At 46.3% G+C, this 17,535-nt stretch overlaps 7 protein-coding genes across 7 annotated transcripts; 6 read left to right on the top strand and 1 right to left on the bottom strand.

Moving 5' to 3' along the window:
• The first annotated feature begins 285 nt into the window (after positions 1 to 285).
• Positions 286 to 2,700, top strand: EDB82DRAFT_494499 (heterokaryon incompatibility protein-domain-containing protein). Its single transcript, XM_025732959.2, has one exon. The coding sequence runs from the start codon at positions 373 to 375 to the stop codon at positions 2,374 to 2,376; it is 2,004 nt and encodes a 667-aa protein (XP_025583913.1). The 5' UTR covers positions 286 to 372; the 3' UTR covers positions 2,377 to 2,700.
• Positions 2,701 to 2,742: 42 nt separating this feature from the next.
• EDB82DRAFT_494497 (uncharacterized protein) lies at positions 2,743 to 3,608 on the top strand. Its single transcript, XM_025732958.2, has one exon. The coding sequence runs from the start codon at positions 2,878 to 2,880 to the stop codon at positions 3,361 to 3,363; it is 486 nt and encodes a 161-aa protein (XP_025583912.1). The 5' UTR covers positions 2,743 to 2,877; the 3' UTR covers positions 3,364 to 3,608.
• A 498-nt stretch (positions 3,609 to 4,106) lies between these two features.
• Positions 4,107 to 7,360, top strand: EDB82DRAFT_473617 (uncharacterized protein; the record flags this gene model as incomplete). The annotated part of the gene is made up of 5 exons (XM_025732957.2): positions 4,107 to 4,173; positions 4,214 to 4,505; positions 4,565 to 5,172; positions 5,220 to 6,045; positions 6,229 to 7,360. The coding sequence occupies 5 exons, from the start codon at positions 4,107 to 4,109 to the stop codon at positions 7,358 to 7,360; spliced, it is 2,925 nt and encodes a 974-aa protein (XP_025583911.2).
• Positions 7,361 to 7,580: 220 nt separating this feature from the next.
• On the bottom strand, positions 7,581 to 10,403 carry EDB82DRAFT_494490 (uncharacterized protein). Its single transcript, XM_025732956.2, has 6 exons — positions 9,710 to 10,403; positions 9,541 to 9,658; positions 9,405 to 9,492; positions 8,842 to 9,358; positions 8,464 to 8,785; positions 7,581 to 8,415 (listed from the first exon to the last, which is right to left on the bottom strand). The coding sequence occupies exons 1-6, from the start codon at positions 10,222 to 10,224 to the stop codon at positions 7,801 to 7,803; spliced, it is 2,175 nt and encodes a 724-aa protein (XP_025583910.1). The 5' UTR covers positions 10,225 to 10,403; the 3' UTR covers positions 7,581 to 7,800.
• Positions 10,404 to 10,648: 245 nt separating this feature from the next.
• Positions 10,649 to 11,294, top strand: EDB82DRAFT_494488 (uncharacterized protein). Its single transcript, XM_065608483.1, has 2 exons — positions 10,649 to 10,884; positions 10,943 to 11,294. Exons 1-2 carry the CDS (start codon positions 10,729 to 10,731, stop codon positions 11,228 to 11,230), a joined length of 444 nt encoding a protein of 147 aa, XP_065464447.1. The 5' UTR covers positions 10,649 to 10,728; the 3' UTR covers positions 11,231 to 11,294.
• Positions 11,295 to 12,197: 903 nt separating this feature from the next.
• EDB82DRAFT_494486 (uncharacterized protein) lies at positions 12,198 to 14,233 on the top strand. The gene is made up of 2 exons (XM_065608482.1): positions 12,198 to 13,580; positions 13,629 to 14,233. The coding sequence occupies exons 1-2, from the start codon at positions 12,243 to 12,245 to the stop codon at positions 13,770 to 13,772; spliced, it is 1,482 nt and encodes a 493-aa protein (XP_065464446.1). The 5' UTR covers positions 12,198 to 12,242; the 3' UTR covers positions 13,773 to 14,233.
• A 1,267-nt stretch (positions 14,234 to 15,500) lies between these two features.
• EDB82DRAFT_494484 (uncharacterized protein) lies at positions 15,501 to 17,348 on the top strand. The gene is made up of 3 exons (XM_025732953.2): positions 15,501 to 15,795; positions 15,846 to 16,052; positions 16,101 to 17,348. Exons 2-3 carry the CDS (start codon positions 15,892 to 15,894, stop codon positions 17,305 to 17,307), a joined length of 1,368 nt encoding a protein of 455 aa, XP_025583908.1. The 5' UTR covers positions 15,501 to 15,795; positions 15,846 to 15,891; the 3' UTR covers positions 17,308 to 17,348.
• Positions 17,349 to 17,535: the final 187 nt, after the last annotated feature.

Below are 17,535 nucleotides of genomic sequence, written 5' to 3'. Positions count from 1 at the left end.
CCAACCTCTGTAAAATTGGCACTGAGACAGGACACGCTGTTATCTTTGTATCATGGCTTGTCTCCTAGAACTGTTTCAGCATCTAGTAATGCATTAATTGCTGTATTAATAGTTACTGTTAACATAAAGTACACTTCTGCCTGAATCATTGCCACAGCTACATAGCTGATGATTGCGTTTTGATATGCATCTAATAGTCCGCACGCCCACGCGAAATTCGTCATTGGAGGCCTCATTGTTTCGTGGTGTCAATTACTGGAGGCCTTATTTCCCACCAACCTTTCCAACACTATAGCTACAGCTCTCTATCCCTTTAACGCAAGTTATTTAAAGCTTAAAAGGTTACAACTCTGATTTGCCTTCTTTCCTATCATGGCAGTCATGCTGTGCGCTGAATGCACAGCATTTAAGGAAACTCTCGAGAGTCTTACCGAACACTCCTCAGACGAAATCCACCGGGCACCGTTCCCCAACTTTGCCGCCTTGGAGAGATCATCGTTTATGGGTTGTACGCTATGTCAGATTATCCATCAAACATGGCACCACAAGAGATATTCTAAAAGATACAAGGAAGATTCCCTTATCAATGTCGCAGCATATCGCAGGACTTATGGGACCCGGACACGAGAAATATTCATCGACCATGAGGGTTCTATGTTTTGGGGCTTTAGCTTGGCTGACTTCAAGCACAGTCAAGTTGGTGAAGAACAATTTAGTCAATACCAAACGGCATGGCGTCAAATAACTCGTACCAGTTCACCTGATAGAATAGGTCAAATTATCCCTCTGGCTTCCATATGGATTCGAAACTGTCACCAGGAACACCAGAATTGCATATCATACTATGCTAGGAGGGAGCCCAAAGCATTGCCAACGAGGCTTATCGATGTTGGCGCAGACGTCCCCAGCCAGCCACCAAGTCTCTTCATGCCTCTGCCCCATCAAGACAGCATTGAGTATATTGCTTTGAGCTATGCATGGGGATCCGGTCATTTCATCAAGACAACGTCCTCGAATCTCGAAGCTATGAAACAGCACATACCATTGACTCAACTACCCAGGACAATTCAGGATGCAATTCTAGTCACAAGACGTCTCGGCGTCAGGTACCTTTGGGTGGATGCTCTATGCATTTTGCAAAGTGAGGGACCGGACGATATGAAGCACAAGGAAGACTGGTCATATGAAGCAGCTCGATTTGGAAAATATTACGAAAATGCCTTGTTGACCATAGCTGCAACTGGAGCTAGCTCTTCCGACCAGGGGTTATTTTCACCTAGTCCAATATCTGGCCTTGAACCACAGTCTTTTACATTTCGATCAGAACATCAAATGGATTGTACTGTTCGATCGATGATCCCGAGTTGGCTTTCCGAGATTATTTCTGGACCTCTATCGTATCGGGGATGGGCCATGCAGGAGCGTCTCCTATCAAGAAGAGTTCTGCATTTTGCTGAAAATATGATACTGTGGGAGTGTCATGATTGCCGAGCGACTGAACATGATCCAGAAGGAATGAGCCCTAGGGGCCCAGATGATGATTCGTACCTCTTTAAAGAGTTCATGACGAAGTGTCGTGATCTGTATGCCAAGTGCTTGCAGCCCACCGATTTCATGGACGAATGGTACCACTTTATAAGGCTATATTCGAAATGTCACTTCACTTTTGTTTCAGATAGATTGCCCGCACTCTCTGGTATCACCGCTATCATTCAACAACATACTCAACAGAGATATGTTGCAGGGCTATGGGAGTCGGATATTCCCCAGGGCCTAGCGTGGCACAGTTACGGTACTTTTCATTTCGACACATCGCACCTAGTCAATCCTCAAATCCCCAGTGACCCAGCAAAGGATGACTCGCAGATTATTTTGCCTTCTTGGTCCTGGGCAGCGTGTGAAGGCGCCGTTTTGTACCCCCGTTACGATGGATGGCGATCACTTATCGAAGTGGAGTCCTGCCAAGTGAACTCACAGGGCTCGAGCACTTCAGGGCAGTTGCGTGGTGCAAGACTGACACTTCGTGGTGTTCTAGCAACGATCAATCTGAATGACTTGGGATTTGAGCCCTATGCAAATACGGAGATGCCGGATAATGTTTTGACTCGTTATCCAGATAAGGAATTCCTCACGGAGGAATGTGTGTGTATGGATTCGAGAGCGGACTCCCAAATAAGACACACATCCCACCCCTGTCTTCTTCTTGGATATGTTGATCTACTAGATGCGGATCAAGCAGGGGCCCTTATTTTGAAGGCTACTGGTCAATGCTTAGATGTTGTAAAGGAGTACAGGAGAATTGGGTATATATCACTTGCTATGCACGAGTTTTCCTCTATCTTCACCGATAAGGAGACAAGTATTAGCTTGGTATGAACAGCATCCTAATCGAGTTTCATACTATCCTTTTTTCACATTTACCATGGATATGGTCCTTCATCAATGGATTACTACGCTTAGGCAGAAGCGACTGTACCTGGTATATCTTTGGCATTACCCAAGGTCATTAACTAGCTATTGTAATTGGTTTACTTGGAACAATACGGTATACAAATTTCAGCCGTTCGCCATGTTAGCAATGTTGGAGTCCCTCTAGTGTTAGATACCCTGACCAATGAGCCTTCCTGTTTATACCCACTCTTTCCGTGTTGCTTTTGAAGTGTTGTTGTATCGAGGTGACATCGGCTGATCATTGGTCACTTCGAGAGCAATGCTTAGCAATACATCAACATCAAATATAGAGATTGGATATATATAAATATGAGAATCTCTTTCTAATATTTTATCATAAATTCACAGTATCACTCCTCTTCATCAATATACCAAGATCAAACCTCTTCGCCAATTTGTCAAGACTCTACATCTTCAACTATAAAAATGTCCACCGAGCCACCGTCGCAGCTTCGCACCGCCCTTCGGCCAGTTCAGGTGAAGTACGTTCCTCTGCCCGCTCCACTCCCACCATTGGGCGATAACCCCACCACAATGACCGCTGCTGAAGACATGCGTGCACCCTGCCGCCGTTGCCTCCTCGACGCCAGCCCAGGAGAGCAAGTCCATCTCATCGGCTATGACCCTTTCCCTGTCGACAGCATCACGCCTTACCGAGGGACTTATGCAATTTTTGTCCATGCTCATGAGTGTTCTCCTTTCACTGGTACAACTTTGCCAGACAGGCAGTTGAAGAGACTGCAAGCCTCAAGGGCATTCGACGAGAACCACCTGTTGGTGGCATCGGAGATTGTGAACGAAGGTGAATTTGAGAAAGTTGTTGGGGGAATGTTGGCGGATGAGAAAGTGAGCTATGTCAACGTGTACAACGCGAAGCCAGGTTGCTTTGCAGTCCAGGTTAAGAGGAGCTAAAAGGAGAAGGAGTTCGGGCTGCTTTGGCATGCGACAAGGGAAGATGTTTGCCCGAAGGTTTTACCTCCATTTCATTATGAGTTAGATGGGACCAGCATGTATTTACTTGGCCTGACTGTATGGTGAACAGTTAGTCATTTTGTAGTACAAGCCAATCAGAGTCTTTCAAACTGTTACTTGACATTAATGTAATGGGCTTCATATCAAGTAAGCAGTCGGACCTGGAATAATAATTGAAATCGGATCTTGTACCTTAAACTTGTCTCTGGCTAGGACTCCGGTTCCCATGCCATATCCCATGTCATCCCTTAAAGTGGCTTGCAGCCCCATCAGAGATTTGACCATTCAGCAATCTCCATGATTTTCAAGCCCCTGAGGTTTTTTTCAGCTCCTCTGACATCTTCCCCGCACTTCGATTTCATCGTCTCTCATCATTGTCGAAGAACTCATATTAATTAACTTTGCCTATCTTGACTAAATCGCCGTAGCCATCTCGCCGCTATCTAGCTCCGCATTGGCATGAGGCTTATCATTTCTTTCCCTTTCGAAATCTATCTGACTAGCTTGAACGAAGCTAACTACTCCAATGGATCGTCCATTACTACGTGTCCTCTCTTTGGGTGAGTTGAGTTCACACGATATGTAAAGCGTTGTATTCACACCAAACCTAGATGGTGGAGGAATACGCGGCTTGTCCAGTCTCTTAATTTTAGAGAATGTGATGGAACGGTTGCGTTAGGAAAATGGACTTGACCAAGTCCCAAGACCCTGCGAGTGGTTCGATCTCATCGGCGGTACAAGCACTGGAGGGTTAGTATCTTATTCTGATCGAATCTGAACTTACTAATAGGACCTAGCATCATTGCCATTATGCTCGGGAAATTGGGAATGACTGTTGATGAATGTATTCGAGCTTACAAGAAAGTCGCCCAACAAGCCTTCACGCCTAAATCTCGGTCTATCATTCCAGGACCACCGAACGGTGCGTTCTCCGCGAAGCAGTTAGAAGCAGCCATAAAGCAGACAGTCAGGGAGCATTGCATGGATCCCGTATGCGTGGAACAACGAAAGCGAGGACGAGACACCGCTGGAACCTGTCCTCATGGCGAAATGCAGTTTCGCGATGATTCGTGCACGAAGACGTAAGTACCCTGGTAAAAACCTCTATGTAGGCATTGACGGTGGCTAATTCGTCCTGAAGAGCTTTGCTAGCTATCACAAAGGATAATGTTGATACCCTTCCAACCCTGTTAAAGACATATGACACATCAGCCTCTCTCGATGGATGTACCGCTTGGCAAGTAGCACGAGCGACCTCTGCAGCAACTACATTCTTCAAGCCGATCAAAGTTGGTCGGGACGAAATTGAGTTCATTGATGCAGGTTTCGGATACAATAACCCGTGTGAAATTCTCATCAGAGAAGCCAAGAACCAGTTTCCTGAGCGGGATGAGATGCGAGTTCTGAGCATCGGTACAGGCCTCGGGGACGTCGTTAGTATCAAAGACACGAGGATGTCTATCTTAAAGGCCTTAAAAAAGATGGCAACTACTTCCAAAAAGGTAGCTTTGAGCTTAGACGAACAATACGGCGCAAGCGGAAAATATTATCGTTTCAATGTCGAACGTGGGCTTGACGATATCTCACTTTCCGATTGGGATAAATCCAGCACCATCTCTTCACACACACACAATTACCTGAATGAGAACAAACGAGAGATCTACAAGTTCATCCAGTCTTTAACACAAATCGCGAAGCCAGAGTCTGCCATAGAGACTCATGAAATCCTGGTGCTTGGTGAGACAGCTAGTTAGTTTGAGCAAGTTGCGATAACGTATATAGCTAACGGTATCAAGACACAATTGTACACTCGATCCCGTTCGATGAGAACTATAACTTCACGGGTCGTGAATCCGTCATCAACACGATAACGGACAAGCTCTTCAAGACCAAGGGCTGCAACAGAGTTGCGCTTCTCGGACTCGGTGGTACTGGCAAGACGCAGATAGCTCTGCATTTGGCTCACTGGGTAAAGGACAACGTAGAAGGCTGTTCAGTCTTCTGGATGCCAGCCTTCAGTATGGCCGGCTTTGAGCAAGAATGTGTCCAACTCGTGAAAAGGTTGCGCATTTCGTGCACTGCAGATCAAGATCCTAAAGAAGCAGTCCAAAAGTACCTCAGTTCTGGTGCTCTCAAACGATGGTTTATGATTATCGATAACATCGATGACATTGAGGTTCTCCTCTGTTCAACGTCTTCAAAGAAGGGAATCTTGGGTTTCTTACCGAAACATTGTGATGGAAGTGTCCTGTTCACAACTCGGTCCAGAAACGTTGCACTGAAGTTGACAAATGAGTTGGTGCCCCTATCGCACATGGAATTCAAAGAAGCCTCCGATTTACTCAAAAGATTATTGGTACTCCAGAACGATGACACGCGTAACGAGAAAATTCTCACCAAACTGTTGGAAGTCCTCACCTACCTCCCTTTGGCGATTGCGCAAGCCGCAGCGTACATCAACTTATACGAGTTACCAATTACTGAGTACATTGGCCTTTGCAATAACACAGACCCAAGAAATATCATGGAACTGTTCGAACACTCATGTGATGACGAAACCCATAATGACAGGTCTAAAAGTGCTGTGGCTACTACTTGGTTCGTCTCTTTCGATCGCATCAGGTACTCCAACCAGTCAGCGGCTGATCTGCTTTCCTTCATGGCTTTCATAGAACCAAAGGCGATTCCACGATCTATTCTTCCAGTCTTTGAGACTGAGCAGCAATCGTTGCGTGCTATTAATACACTGAAAGGGCACGGCTTTTTGAGTCAGCGGGGTCTCGATCCATTATAAGACATGCACAGGCTTGTTCACTTGGCGACGCGAAAATGGATAGATCAAGCGGGCGATCCATCACGGGTACAGCATATGACGCTCCAACGTCTCTCTTACGTCTTTCCAACCCATGACTGGCGGAATCTTGAACTCTGGCGGCAGTATCTACCCCACGCGCTGAAGATACTTAGAGACCCAGATCAATCTGAGCCTAACTTTATCTTTTCCTTAGGCTTGAGGGTTGGCTTGTGTCTGATACATGATATGCGGAACAATGAGGCTGTGTCTATATTGGAATATATCGTTCCGCTAGCCAAGACAACACTGCCCCACGACCATGGGAATCAGCAGCATTCAATCCGATGGCTTGCGATAGCATATACACGAGCTGGGCAACCGAAAAGGGCTATTAAGATACTTGAGGATCTAGTACAGACTAAGGCACAGTCATTGCAGAAATATGACAGAGATCCACTATCATCACAGCGAGCGCTTGGAAATGCATACCTCAGTACTGGCCAGGTTAATAAAGCAGTGGCAATCCTCGAGTCTGTGGTACGAATTCGAGATAGAACATTGGCTACAGATAACGTAGGTCGACTATACTCACAATATTCACTCGCAAGGGCATATATAAACGGGAGGCAGCCAAAGGAGGCGATAGATATTTTGGAACCTCTAGTCAAAGTTCAAGACAGGATTTTCGGCCATGATCACCCAGATCAACTATCATCGCAACATCTACTTGCAAATGCATACATAGATACAAACCACGCAGCGAAGGCAGTGGATATCTTACATTATGTGGTAGAGGTCCGAAGGAGGATATTTATGGAAAATTACCCAAAGACTCTGGCATCAATGAATGACCTTGGAATAGCATACCTAGAGACCGGACAGATAAGACAGGCAGTAAAGGTCCTCGAGCCTGTGGTAAAGATCCAGGAGAGTACCTTGGCTGAAGATGACCCGAATCAGCTTGCATCACGGCAGAATCTTGCGCGGGCATACTGTCTGTGGGGTCGAACGGATCAAGCGATCGGGATAATAAAAGATGTAATCGTGATCAGGACCAAGGCATCAGATGAGAATGATTCACAGCTACAGCATGAAAAGTCCATACTGCAGGCATGTTATACAAGATTGGACGAGTCTAGTTAGATACTTCAGTAGAGTGTGACTGTTGAACCCTTGATCGGCAGATCTGGAAACTATAGTTCTGTATTATATACGCGACCATGTAATCATGAGAATAAATATAGAATCTTTATAATATCCTGTTGAGAACTGCTTATAAGTCCAAGTCCTTTTAATAGATACATCGTCGCGAGAGTCACAAATGCAGTCGGACCTACCATAACGACATACAAGCCGTATTTCACAGACAATAGCATGGCATAATCTCGGCTTTGATCAGGATTAAACTTGTATTTGGTAAGCCTTGTCTGTAGCTATGGTCTGTAATAGTGATCGTACCGCGAGGTAAATAATGGAGTGCCTCTGTGATATGTCAGGACAACAAACTTCGTTGACGGACTATCCAAGTTAGGTAATAACGTCGTCAGTATTTAGTATAGCTCACGTTGTATTTATTGTTCAATTTACACCCCAATTTTGAGAATCTCAGCTGCCCTCAAAACAGCCTTAGCACTCCTCTCAACCCACTCCTCAGCCTGCGTCAAGTTACCCTGATCCAAACTATCCTGCACAGCCGGGAAAACATCCGCTCCATAACCACTATCCAGACCTGGTGCACTGACAACGTTGTAGAACGAGAATCGTCCTGGCAAAAGACCAGCGCTCGCGAAACCGCGGCTAAACTCCCTAAACTTGGTGTTGACAACGCCTAGAAGAACACTGTCGTTGAGAGCAAGAGCTTGCTTAGCCAGAGTGTCGATGTGCTTACACGCAGCTTCAAAGGCAGATACTGCTTCGTCGAGAGGGCTGAGATCAACAGTGTAGTCGGGGAAACGATCTTCAAGCTTCTCTTCCAGATCTTCGAAGATGTCACGGAGAGCGGAGCCGGCATGAGGCATATCCCATGGAATCAAAGGATCGTCGGCGATATGGTAAGTGAGGAGAGTGACAAATTGGCCCATCGCGGCGTGGAGATGGAAGCCTGGGTCTGCGTAGTTCGTCATCCAGTGGTGGGTGTCATATAGACTGTGATACGCGTACACAGGGTCCTTGGGGCCAGGGCCACCAGCAATATCGAGCTATCAAACATCAGTTAACGAGTAATATCGGACAGACGGACTTCTTACCGAGCTGATACCGTTATGGTAGAAAGCAGCGTAGTCGCTACCACTGCCCATGGCTGGCAGTACTCCCTCGGTGGCGTTGAACCAAGCATCATACAATGTTGGCCCCGCTCCATATCCCTCGGGGAATATGACCTTCTTCATGGTCTCGATAGCAATGGTCTGGATCTCCCCCGATCCGACAATCTCTGCGCGTGGGCCAGATACTGCTGTGTCGAGGTTGATGTAGGCGACTGTCTTTTCCTTGAGCTCAGGGAGATGGTCCTCGACCCACTCTGTGCTGCCCATGAGACCAAACTCCTCGGCATCCCAGGAAGCCAGAATGCTGATTACTGTTAGAACCTGTAAATCCCAACATTATCTCGTATGGGGGAGACTTACATAGTTCGACGAGGCTTCCAGCCCTTTTCGACAAGCTTTCCAAATGCTTTAGCCATCTCGATGAGAAGAGATCCACCAGAGACAGCGTCAGCAGCGCCGCCACCAGTCCAACCATCACGATGGTTTCCAATGATGACATATTCATCAGCGTTAGTTCCGTTGATGGACGCAATCACGTCCCAAGCGGGTTCAAGTCTGGCGTCCATGATATTGACAAGGTTCAGTGTAGCTCCAGGCGCAGGACCACTGTGGTATGTCACGTTTGAGAAAGCTCCTTTGTAGTTAGTTCGGTTGACCTGTTCAGCTGACAGACCGTGGCCGTCAAGGGCGTGAAGAAGCTGGAGACCATCTCGGGGACTGATGGGGATAGAGGGAATTTTAGGACCGTAGGAGGTAATATCCCCACGAGGAGCGTCCTTGGTTGATGCGTAGCCGATTGTTGAGGGGTCGCCGAAAGAGAGCGATCCCCAGCGGGTGCTACCTCTTTGGATGGAAGAGGGGTGGCGAGCAGGGCCATCTAGCATTGTTAGAGTGATACGTGACATGGAGTGTATGTCGCAAACCTGGGTATGGGAGATAACCGTTCTCTTCGGTAATCTCGCCGTCCTCGAGGGGATCAGTGTACAGAATGGTACCAATCATGCCGTGTGCCTGGACTTCGTGAGATCAGTGAACTTCAGTCCCTTTGATTGAACCAACCTCAGCATTCTTGATCTTGACACCACGGTTCGCACCACCATATTGTGCTAGAGCGATCTTGCCTTCAAGCTCAACACCTAGATCCTTGAGCTTCTTGTAGTCCTCGCGAGAGCCACGTCTGTGACATCGTTAGCTCCCATCACAAGGCTCTCGTATCAGACTCCCTTACCCAACGTAGACGTATTCAGCATTGACCTTTCCACTACCCGAGAGTGCGTGATACGCTGGCTGCTCATTCGGGTTGTTCGTCTGAGCATCAACATCAAGAGCATCCTCGAGTCTTTGAACCTCATGCGCCGATCCGTCCGCCCGAGTCAGCGTGAGGGTACTCTCAATTGGCTCCGTGTACCAAATCCAGTACTCATCAATCCAAGACTCCCAGCCGTGTTCGATCCACTTCTGCTGCGTCCACTCAGCCTGAGATCGGTTGTGGCCTGCTAGACGGTATCCGGAGGAGTAGTAAAGTGACCAGTCAGAGATACTGTTATTATCAAACGAGTTGACAAGCATAGTCTCCGTCTCCGTGAGAACTGGTGGGAACGGCACGACCTCTCGCTTAACATGTCGACTATGAGAGGTACGAGCATTTCGCTTTGAGCGTAGATGAGCGAGTTCGTCTTTGTCTGGAAGACAGGCGTAGACGCACGCCGCGGCGACGAGATAAGATGCCAGAGTCCTCGACATGATGAACAATCACAATCGTCAAGATCCGTGACGAAGCATTGGCACTCAATGGGACGTGAACAGATATTTATACTAATATCCCTCTTACGTATATCCGTCTTGGCCCAATACTATCCAACAAGCGGGGAAGAGCAACTTACATCAAGAAAGACGATAAGCTAGGGCTTACACCGCTTTGCACTTCTCCAAAAAAGGAATGTGAAGCTTCGAGATGCGGAGAAAAGTTCGATAAGCTTGGTGCGTCATTGCTTGGCATCGCGTTATGGCTTTGCTCACCTTCCCACTTGGGTTACGATCCGCGCAACGTCGCATTTCGAAGGATGAAAAATGATGAGAGGCGGGGTTGATAAAGAACTTTTGGTTGGTATAACCGGTAGTCCCGCGAGGTTATTATGTTTAAGCTTGTTTTTGGGTTTGTTTCAAGTGGAGAAACTTCGATAGCTGTTGGTTGGATATGTCTAGGAGTGCGAAAAGAAGATATCTATAAATCCATGACAAATCCTAATGATGATTAGGATTCAGAGAGGTTTTATTGAACAATATCTACTTAAGATCTGCACTTCGTATTTTCTAACATCAAAGCACGGGACCCCGGCTAATGATGTGATTATGAAGATAAGGCGTAAGCAAACGAAAGTTCGGGTTCCTTCTCACGACCCTGTAAGTGATATCTCGTTTATCCAGACCTTTCCAAGTGTCAGCTCTCAAGTACTCGCAGAAGACAATTAATAAAGAAGCTCGTTGGCTTTATGTGTGGTGGTTCAATGAGTCCATCCTTGCGGACGGCCAGCTTTCTCTCTGTCGTAAAATGCCGCGACGTATCCCTGACGATCAGTATATCACTTTCAGTTGCAGGGGCGAGGGTCCGCGGATTGTGTCTATCAGTAGGGATTTGCTATACAGTTTTGTTCGATCCACGATGTACAGATGCTACTGTGCGAACAGCAAAAGGACCTACAAAGAAATTGGAACCATGCCCCCGGCCGAGTATCACTCTGATCGATAGAATATCTAGTTCGGTAATATCCACTATGTTTCTTCATATGCCAGTCATAGTATGTTTATAAAGCATAAATGAGGCATTCTTCGAATTAGCTATTCATGATTTGTTATATGCGTCGTTCTGATTTTCCCAAAGAATCTGTAACTTCTGGGCCTTCAACCTGACATATTCGTTTATATATTCCTCTTGGGGTTTTTGCTTGTAGAAACCCGGACTACAGATACCTTTGGGCAATTTTAACGTGTCAGCAAGAACGATGAGTTCGGGAAGTCAACAAAGATTCCATCGAGCGACAGGACAACTCATATTGAGAGTGGCCTAGATGGCGCGTTTCTGCCCCCTTCATACCATGGTGCTGTCATGCTATTGTCAGACAACAATAATAGAGCTGTCGCGCTACGATCCCCGGCAGCAGTTGGAATAGGGCACAAGTATTGGGTACAATTGCAAAAAAATATGTCAAAGCTGGTCAGTCTACTATTGCGAGTTTTCAGGTTGGTCCAAGTCTTTATGTTATGACTAAATAATTTGGCGATGCTAAGGTGTAATGTACCCTGGCTGGAAACCGCATCGAGTTTCCACTTATTGATATCACGAATGAGGTTACGAAGCTGCTGGGGTAAAGTTGGAATTTGTTGTCTATCCTTCTGGCGATTTCGAGATATGCTTTAAAGATAGCAGTAAAAGAAAATAATATTCCAAGGTAGGAGACCTAATAATATTATTAATTATTTTCTAGACTATGCTATATCTTTCCTTTCTTTACTTTTTAAATTACAGAAGTTTATATCAAGTTTGATGTCGTCATTTTCTAGTCTATATAGTGATTCAATATTGCAAAATTAGCCCTTTTAACAATTATTTACTCCGAGATAGCAGGGATAGCGGAAGATTAAAATTCCGGGTGTCCGTCTTGGCATGTAGGGAATATCGTTAGTCGGTGGATTGACTGCCCGTCCCCTCATTTTCGCGCGTCCTCATCTTACTAAAGACTGGGTCCAATCGAAACAGCACAATGAGATTTCCAACAGCTTGCTCGAGATGCAGAAACAGACGCAAAAAGTGTTTCCAAACAAACCCCGGGGGTCCATGTGATGCCTGCGCTAAGAAACGGCATCACCAGTGCTCACTCGTCGAGGCTTCTCTACCGCTACAACGTATCTCTTCTCTAGTCGAACGCAATGATCTGCACCCACAATCTTATCTCTCACATGACCTGATTGAAGACCTTGTGGAGAATTATATTCACTACATACTTGACAGACCTCATACTCTGTTCCATCTACCCACCTTGCGAGCTGCAGTGAGAGGTGGTCAGTTGGGAGATGGCTTGCTCTTCGCTATACTTGCATTTGGCTGTCGATTCCATAATAAGCCTGAAACAGCCTCCCTTGGGCCTACTTTCATGCAAAAGTCAAAACAGATATTGAAGCAAGATATGGAAAACATTTGTCTTGAGAACATCCAAACCTGCGTCCTGCTTGCAAATTTGTCATCTTCGTCAAAGAATCCAGAATCAGAAGCGCTATTCGTTACCCTTGGCATTCGTATGGCTGAGATCCTTGGTCTAGACCGTCCGAATCCGGCTGACTCAGAGGTTCTACGCGAGACAAAATGTAGGGTGTGGTGGACTTTGTTTATGGCAGACCGCTGGAGTTCTATAGGCCGTAATCTCCGTCGCGCCATGCCTGACCTTGATCAGGAGACTCCCCTGCCGATGGATGAAGATGTTTTTCATCATATGGATGTTGACCAAGGTAGTGAGAGACGTCCCCCGCGTCCGCGTACACTGGGACTCTGGGCGTACAACATCATGCTTGCAAGGCAGTTGGGGCCTATCCAAACTCTGAACAAACAGTGGGGTCAAGAGGGCATCTCTGAAGATTATGTCATGCAACGCGTCGCGGATCTAGCACAAGGCTTACGGCTTTGGGAAGCGAGACTCCCTGACGGAAAGAAAGCGACAGAGGAGAACCTTCGAGCACATAGTGCCAAAGGCCTTGGAGGACCATTCCTCGCCATACATACAGGCTACCACCAGCATTTCGTACTTTTGCTTTTTAGATTCTTAGATCTCAATCGGACCCAGACACCGGAGACTATCGAGTACGCCGAGCTTTGCAAGCATCACGCAAGTTCGATAAGTCATCTCGTCAAGCTCTCTCGCCAAGTTCCCAATTGTGAATTGGTTTTTGGAGGAGTGGGTTACATGACAGCTGCCTCTTCTGCAGTCCTACTGCATACGCTTGTGTTTGGTCAGCAAGATGACACGGCTGGTATCCGAGCCCAGTTAGAGTCTAACTATGAAGCCATCCATGAGCTTCAAAAATACTGGCCTTCGATTGAGAACTCAGTGAGTAGAGAAGCCCCAAATCAGTGGTTAAGGTCTGACATAAATAAGATAAAACGTCTTGAAGTTTTCCAAAAGACTTGCACAAGACCTGGCGCAATGCAAACTTACAAGTTCGATAAGTGGATGGTGAGATTCTTGGTAGAACACCATCTGCCGCTAGATGAGCCCGAAGGTAGCTTCCCTCAGGTATAACGTAAAATTAAGGAAAGAAGCTAAAATCAGATTCTAGGGTAAATGTTTGCGATGATGGTTATGCATATGGTATTTATCAGCGGTATTGTTTTGTAAGCATGTTTGTTGCGATGTTTTGTTGAATTGGTCTTAGTGGTGGCTTGTAAAGTGGTGGGATATAAGACAGCGGAGTCTCTAAACTGTCAAGCGGTCTCAAGCTATGCTTATAAAGTTCAAGTCGTTGTGTATAAAGAGACCAGAAACTGAACTACCTGTCATCAGATTCCCATCGCCTATTTATTAAGTTAGAGTATTACGCGATTGCGTTCCACCCACAATACGCGTATAGGGTCAGTCTATTCATGCTAACCCAAGCACTATATACTTATGCATTCGCCTTCCAAAATTACTTCTGATGGAAACTCACACAATGATAAAGAACGCAATCTTGCCCCTTCGCCCATCTCGAAGCCTGAGTACGGTGTGGTTTCTCGGTATTCCCACAAGTGTCAGCTGGTCTTAGGGTAGTCCCCATAAGTGGAGTCAGCGTCGGGATATGCTTCTTACTCCGACGGCGGGGAAGCGTCGGGAAAAGCGTCAAAACTATCACCCCTGCCACCGTGTGATTGTGGGTGTCGACGTTAGTCCGACAGTGGAAAGCGTCGGAAAATGAGCCAAGCCCGACGCCATGTGATTGTGGAGATCAACGTCGGGGAAAGCCTCAAGACCGCGGCTTTTGTGAGTGTGGCATGGCATGGCGTGGGAGGATTCAGCCTTCGAGACTGCAGTAACGCTTCACATGGCTTTACTTTTCTAGAGTTCCTTTCTTTACCCCAGACAGTTTTTCAATTCTGTCAAGACTTATCTGCAGATTGAAGTCTAGACTGTATGTATAGGGTGAATGCGCATAAGGCGTAGAGACAGAACCCTGTAGTGTAACTCTTCGGGTACGCATATAAAGATATAAGTGTCATCTGCGACATTGTATTTTTACTATCAAGCAGAAAGTCTCAAATTGGAACGAAATTCCCCATATAGAAGTCTTTCTGAAGGGGCATTGTTTAAAGAGGGTGGTTCTATGGATAGCTGTTGCTGGGAAAGTGTTGCCGCTGCCCCCCTGTCCAAGAAGATCATCTCGTTTCTTTACAACAGCGCCATAAGGCTGCCGATAATCAGATCATCCGGTTTCAAGTCGTACATACATCTATTGGTGGGTTTATTCATATAAGGTGGGGAACCGCCTCTTACCTCAGTCAGGGAAGGTTGTATTGTAGCTTCAGTAGACAAACCTCAGCCTTACGTATACATAAGTGAGTACATAATGATCCCCACTCCCTCTCCTGCAGGCAGAGTCCCTGCTACAATGGGGTCTGGAGGGGACATGGCGCAAAGAACAAGAATGCACGCAGCACGCCCGTCGCAAGATTCCAGCCGCACTCTGGCTACGTGCTTCCTTCTGGTGCTTCCCTGTGCCGTCTGCACGCAGGGGATAAAGCCTGGGGAGCCGGGGGACCAGTAAGGAAATCCCTTGTTAGTCTCGAAACGTCTAGCTCGTATAAGAAGAAACTAGAGAAAAAGTCGTCATGATAAAAAATGCAACTCCGGTGTGTGTTCCATTGCATTTCGGAATTAGCCGCAGCACTGACTTGCCCTGTATAGAATAATCCCTGCCCTAGCAGATCGCTTAGCTCATCCCTAACCTAAATCGTCCAGATCGGAAAATTCGTTCCGACTCTTTGACAGCTGCAACTTCTATTCATAACGACTCAGGCTGAGCAAAATAAACCTGGCATCCTGGTAGAGAACTTTCCACATGCGCCACAATTAGCGGCTTTGAACTAAACATCTTCCAATTAGTTTGATGCCTCAGATTCAAGGACAGAACGGCATGTGTTAACTTCCCGTAAATATTAAAGAGCACTCTTTCCTTCTCAATCACGTCTAGAGCCTGTTCCTTCTTTATAATATCAGTCTTATAATCTATAGGCTTTATTATAGCTGATTGACTTCTACAAGATTTACATCCAATCCCATCTACCTCAAGGTATGTGCTCAACGTATAACCCAGGACTTTTTGAAACTTACCTTCATCAGAATCAGCGTCCGAGATCAGACCTGTGTAAAGCGTGTATTTGCCACTATGAGACCCTCATGCAGATCTGTCAAGCCCCGCTCTGTATCGTCTTCACCAGACTCTACATCATCAGAAGGGCCAAGAAAGGCTAATAGAGCCTGTGAAAAATGCACACGCACCAAGAAGAAATGCGACAAAGCGTCACCCAGCTGTTCACGGTGTAAGAGGTATGCAATGATCTGACCAGCTTGAAATTACTGTAGCTAACTTTTTAGACTTGGGAATAAGTGCTGCTATGACTATACATTCACCCCTCCAGTCACTGCTGTGATAAGTCCTGTAAGCCCTGCAAACTCTCCCTCTGGGAGCGGACACACGCAGGACACTTTCACGCCATTCCTTGACATTTCCAGCTCTATGATTTTAAGCCTACTCTCCTCACATAATAACAGCCGGAGCCATTCTATTCAACACTACTTGGAGACCATAAATCCCTACCTCACTATCGTTCATCCAGAACTCTGGGCCATCCGCACCAATAATTTCGGATTCGATTCTATTACCGATCAGGAGCTTCACAACCCTGCTACTGCCCTTTTGGCTGTATGCATGCAACTGTTTTCTCGCAGCGATGATTCAGTGGAATCGATGGGTATTAAAGGAGAAGAGGGTATTGACATGCCAATCTATCGGGCTGCCAAGCAAATCTTAAGCATCTTGCGGACCCTTGATACCCCAAGTATCGAGCTTATTCAATGCTCTCTTTTGCTTGCATTTTACGAGTATAGCCATGAGGATCTAGCACGTGCCTACGTCAGTATTGGAGATGCTAATACTATGGCTTTGATCCTGCAGGTGGGCCCTGGAAAATACCTTGAGGTTGAGCAGGAGGCCTATATCCCATACGAGGAAGAAGAACGTCGCTGCGTTTACTGGAGTCTCTTTGTGCTCGATTGTCTGATCCAAACGGATTATTCTTTTACTCATATGCCGCATCAGATACCATGTCCAGTTGTCTCTCCTCCCGCCGCCGATGACCTTCTACCGACGAACCACTTACCTTGGTACGATGAGGACCAGTCTCCCTGCTATGTCACTCAACGATATCCTGCAGATACAGCGTTCTCAGTCCCTGTCGGGATTTTCCAGAGGAACTGCCAGTACGCTATGCTCTATGCACGAACATCTCATCCAGATCGATCCGGCTATAAGTTTGCCAGTCCTACTACCATCCCATTATCCTCAAGACGATATCATTCAACTATGAAGTGGTCCATTTCCTCCCCTCCGCTACTATCCGGGAACTATACATGGGAAGAGGAACCTGATTGGTTTGGGTGTCTGAGTCCATTTGGCGACGATACATCTCTTTTATCATTTCAAAGGGACATTGGCGACTTGATATTGCAGAATGATGCGAAACTGGAGAAACACATATTACATTCCAGAGAAAGCACGGTGCAATTTAGTGTCTGTTTATAATAGTAGTATAACTTATAGTACAATAATATATTCCTATTGAGTATCTACTATAATCATATGCGTTACATCCCTTGAAACACAATATACCTGCCCCTCATCAATGTACACTATCGGTTCCTTGTTGTAGAAACATATCATTGAATCTGGAACATTCAGTGACGAAATGCAACATGCTGAGAGAACTGACGGGACAACACTATACTGCATAAGCATAGTAGTAAGGAACCA

This window comes from Fusarium venenatum (genome assembly GCF_020744135.1).
Source record: "Fusarium venenatum strain MPI-CAGE-CH-0201 chromosome Unknown EDB82scaffold_2, whole genome shotgun sequence".
NCBI classification, from domain to species: Eukaryota; Fungi; Ascomycota; class Sordariomycetes; order Hypocreales; family Nectriaceae; genus Fusarium; species Fusarium venenatum.
The sequence above is the reverse complement of the archived record's forward strand: the minus strand, read 5'-3'. Positions and strand labels throughout refer to the sequence as shown.

Coding starts and splice junctions, on each gene's coding strand:
- EDB82DRAFT_494499 (XM_025732959.2), top strand. CDS start 373: ATGGCAGTCATGCTGTGCGCTGAATGCACAGCATTTAAGGAAACTCTC.
- EDB82DRAFT_494497 (XM_025732958.2), top strand. CDS start 2,878: ATGTCCACCGAGCCACCGTCGCAGCTTCGCACCGCCCTTCGGCCAGTT.
- EDB82DRAFT_494490 (XM_025732956.2), bottom strand. CDS start 10,224: ATGTCGAGGACTCTGGCATCTTATCTCGTCGCCGCGGCGTGCGTCTAC. Junction 9,359..9,404: donor CGGTTATCTCCCATACCCAG/GTTTGCGACATA, acceptor TAACAATGCTAG/ATGGCCCTGCTCGCCACCCC. Junction 8,786..8,841: donor TGGAAGCCTCGTCGAACTAT/GTAAGTCTCCCC, acceptor AACAGTAATCAG/CATTCTGGCTTCCTGGGATG.
- EDB82DRAFT_494488 (XM_065608483.1), top strand. CDS start 10,729: ATGATGATTAGGATTCAGAGAGGTTTTATTGAACAATATCTACTTAAG. Junction 10,885..10,942: donor GGGTTCCTTCTCACGACCCT/GTAAGTGATATC, acceptor AAGTACTCGCAG/AAGACAATTAATAAAGAAGC.
- EDB82DRAFT_494486 (XM_065608482.1), top strand. CDS start 12,243: ATGAGATTTCCAACAGCTTGCTCGAGATGCAGAAACAGACGCAAAAAG. Junction 13,581..13,628: donor GGCCTTCGATTGAGAACTCA/GTGAGTAGAGAA, acceptor GACATAAATAAG/ATAAAACGTCTTGAAGTTTT.
- EDB82DRAFT_494484 (XM_025732953.2), top strand. CDS start 15,892: ATGAGACCCTCATGCAGATCTGTCAAGCCCCGCTCTGTATCGTCTTCA. Junction 16,053..16,100: donor AGCTGTTCACGGTGTAAGAG/GTATGCAATGAT, acceptor CTAACTTTTTAG/ACTTGGGAATAAGTGCTGCT.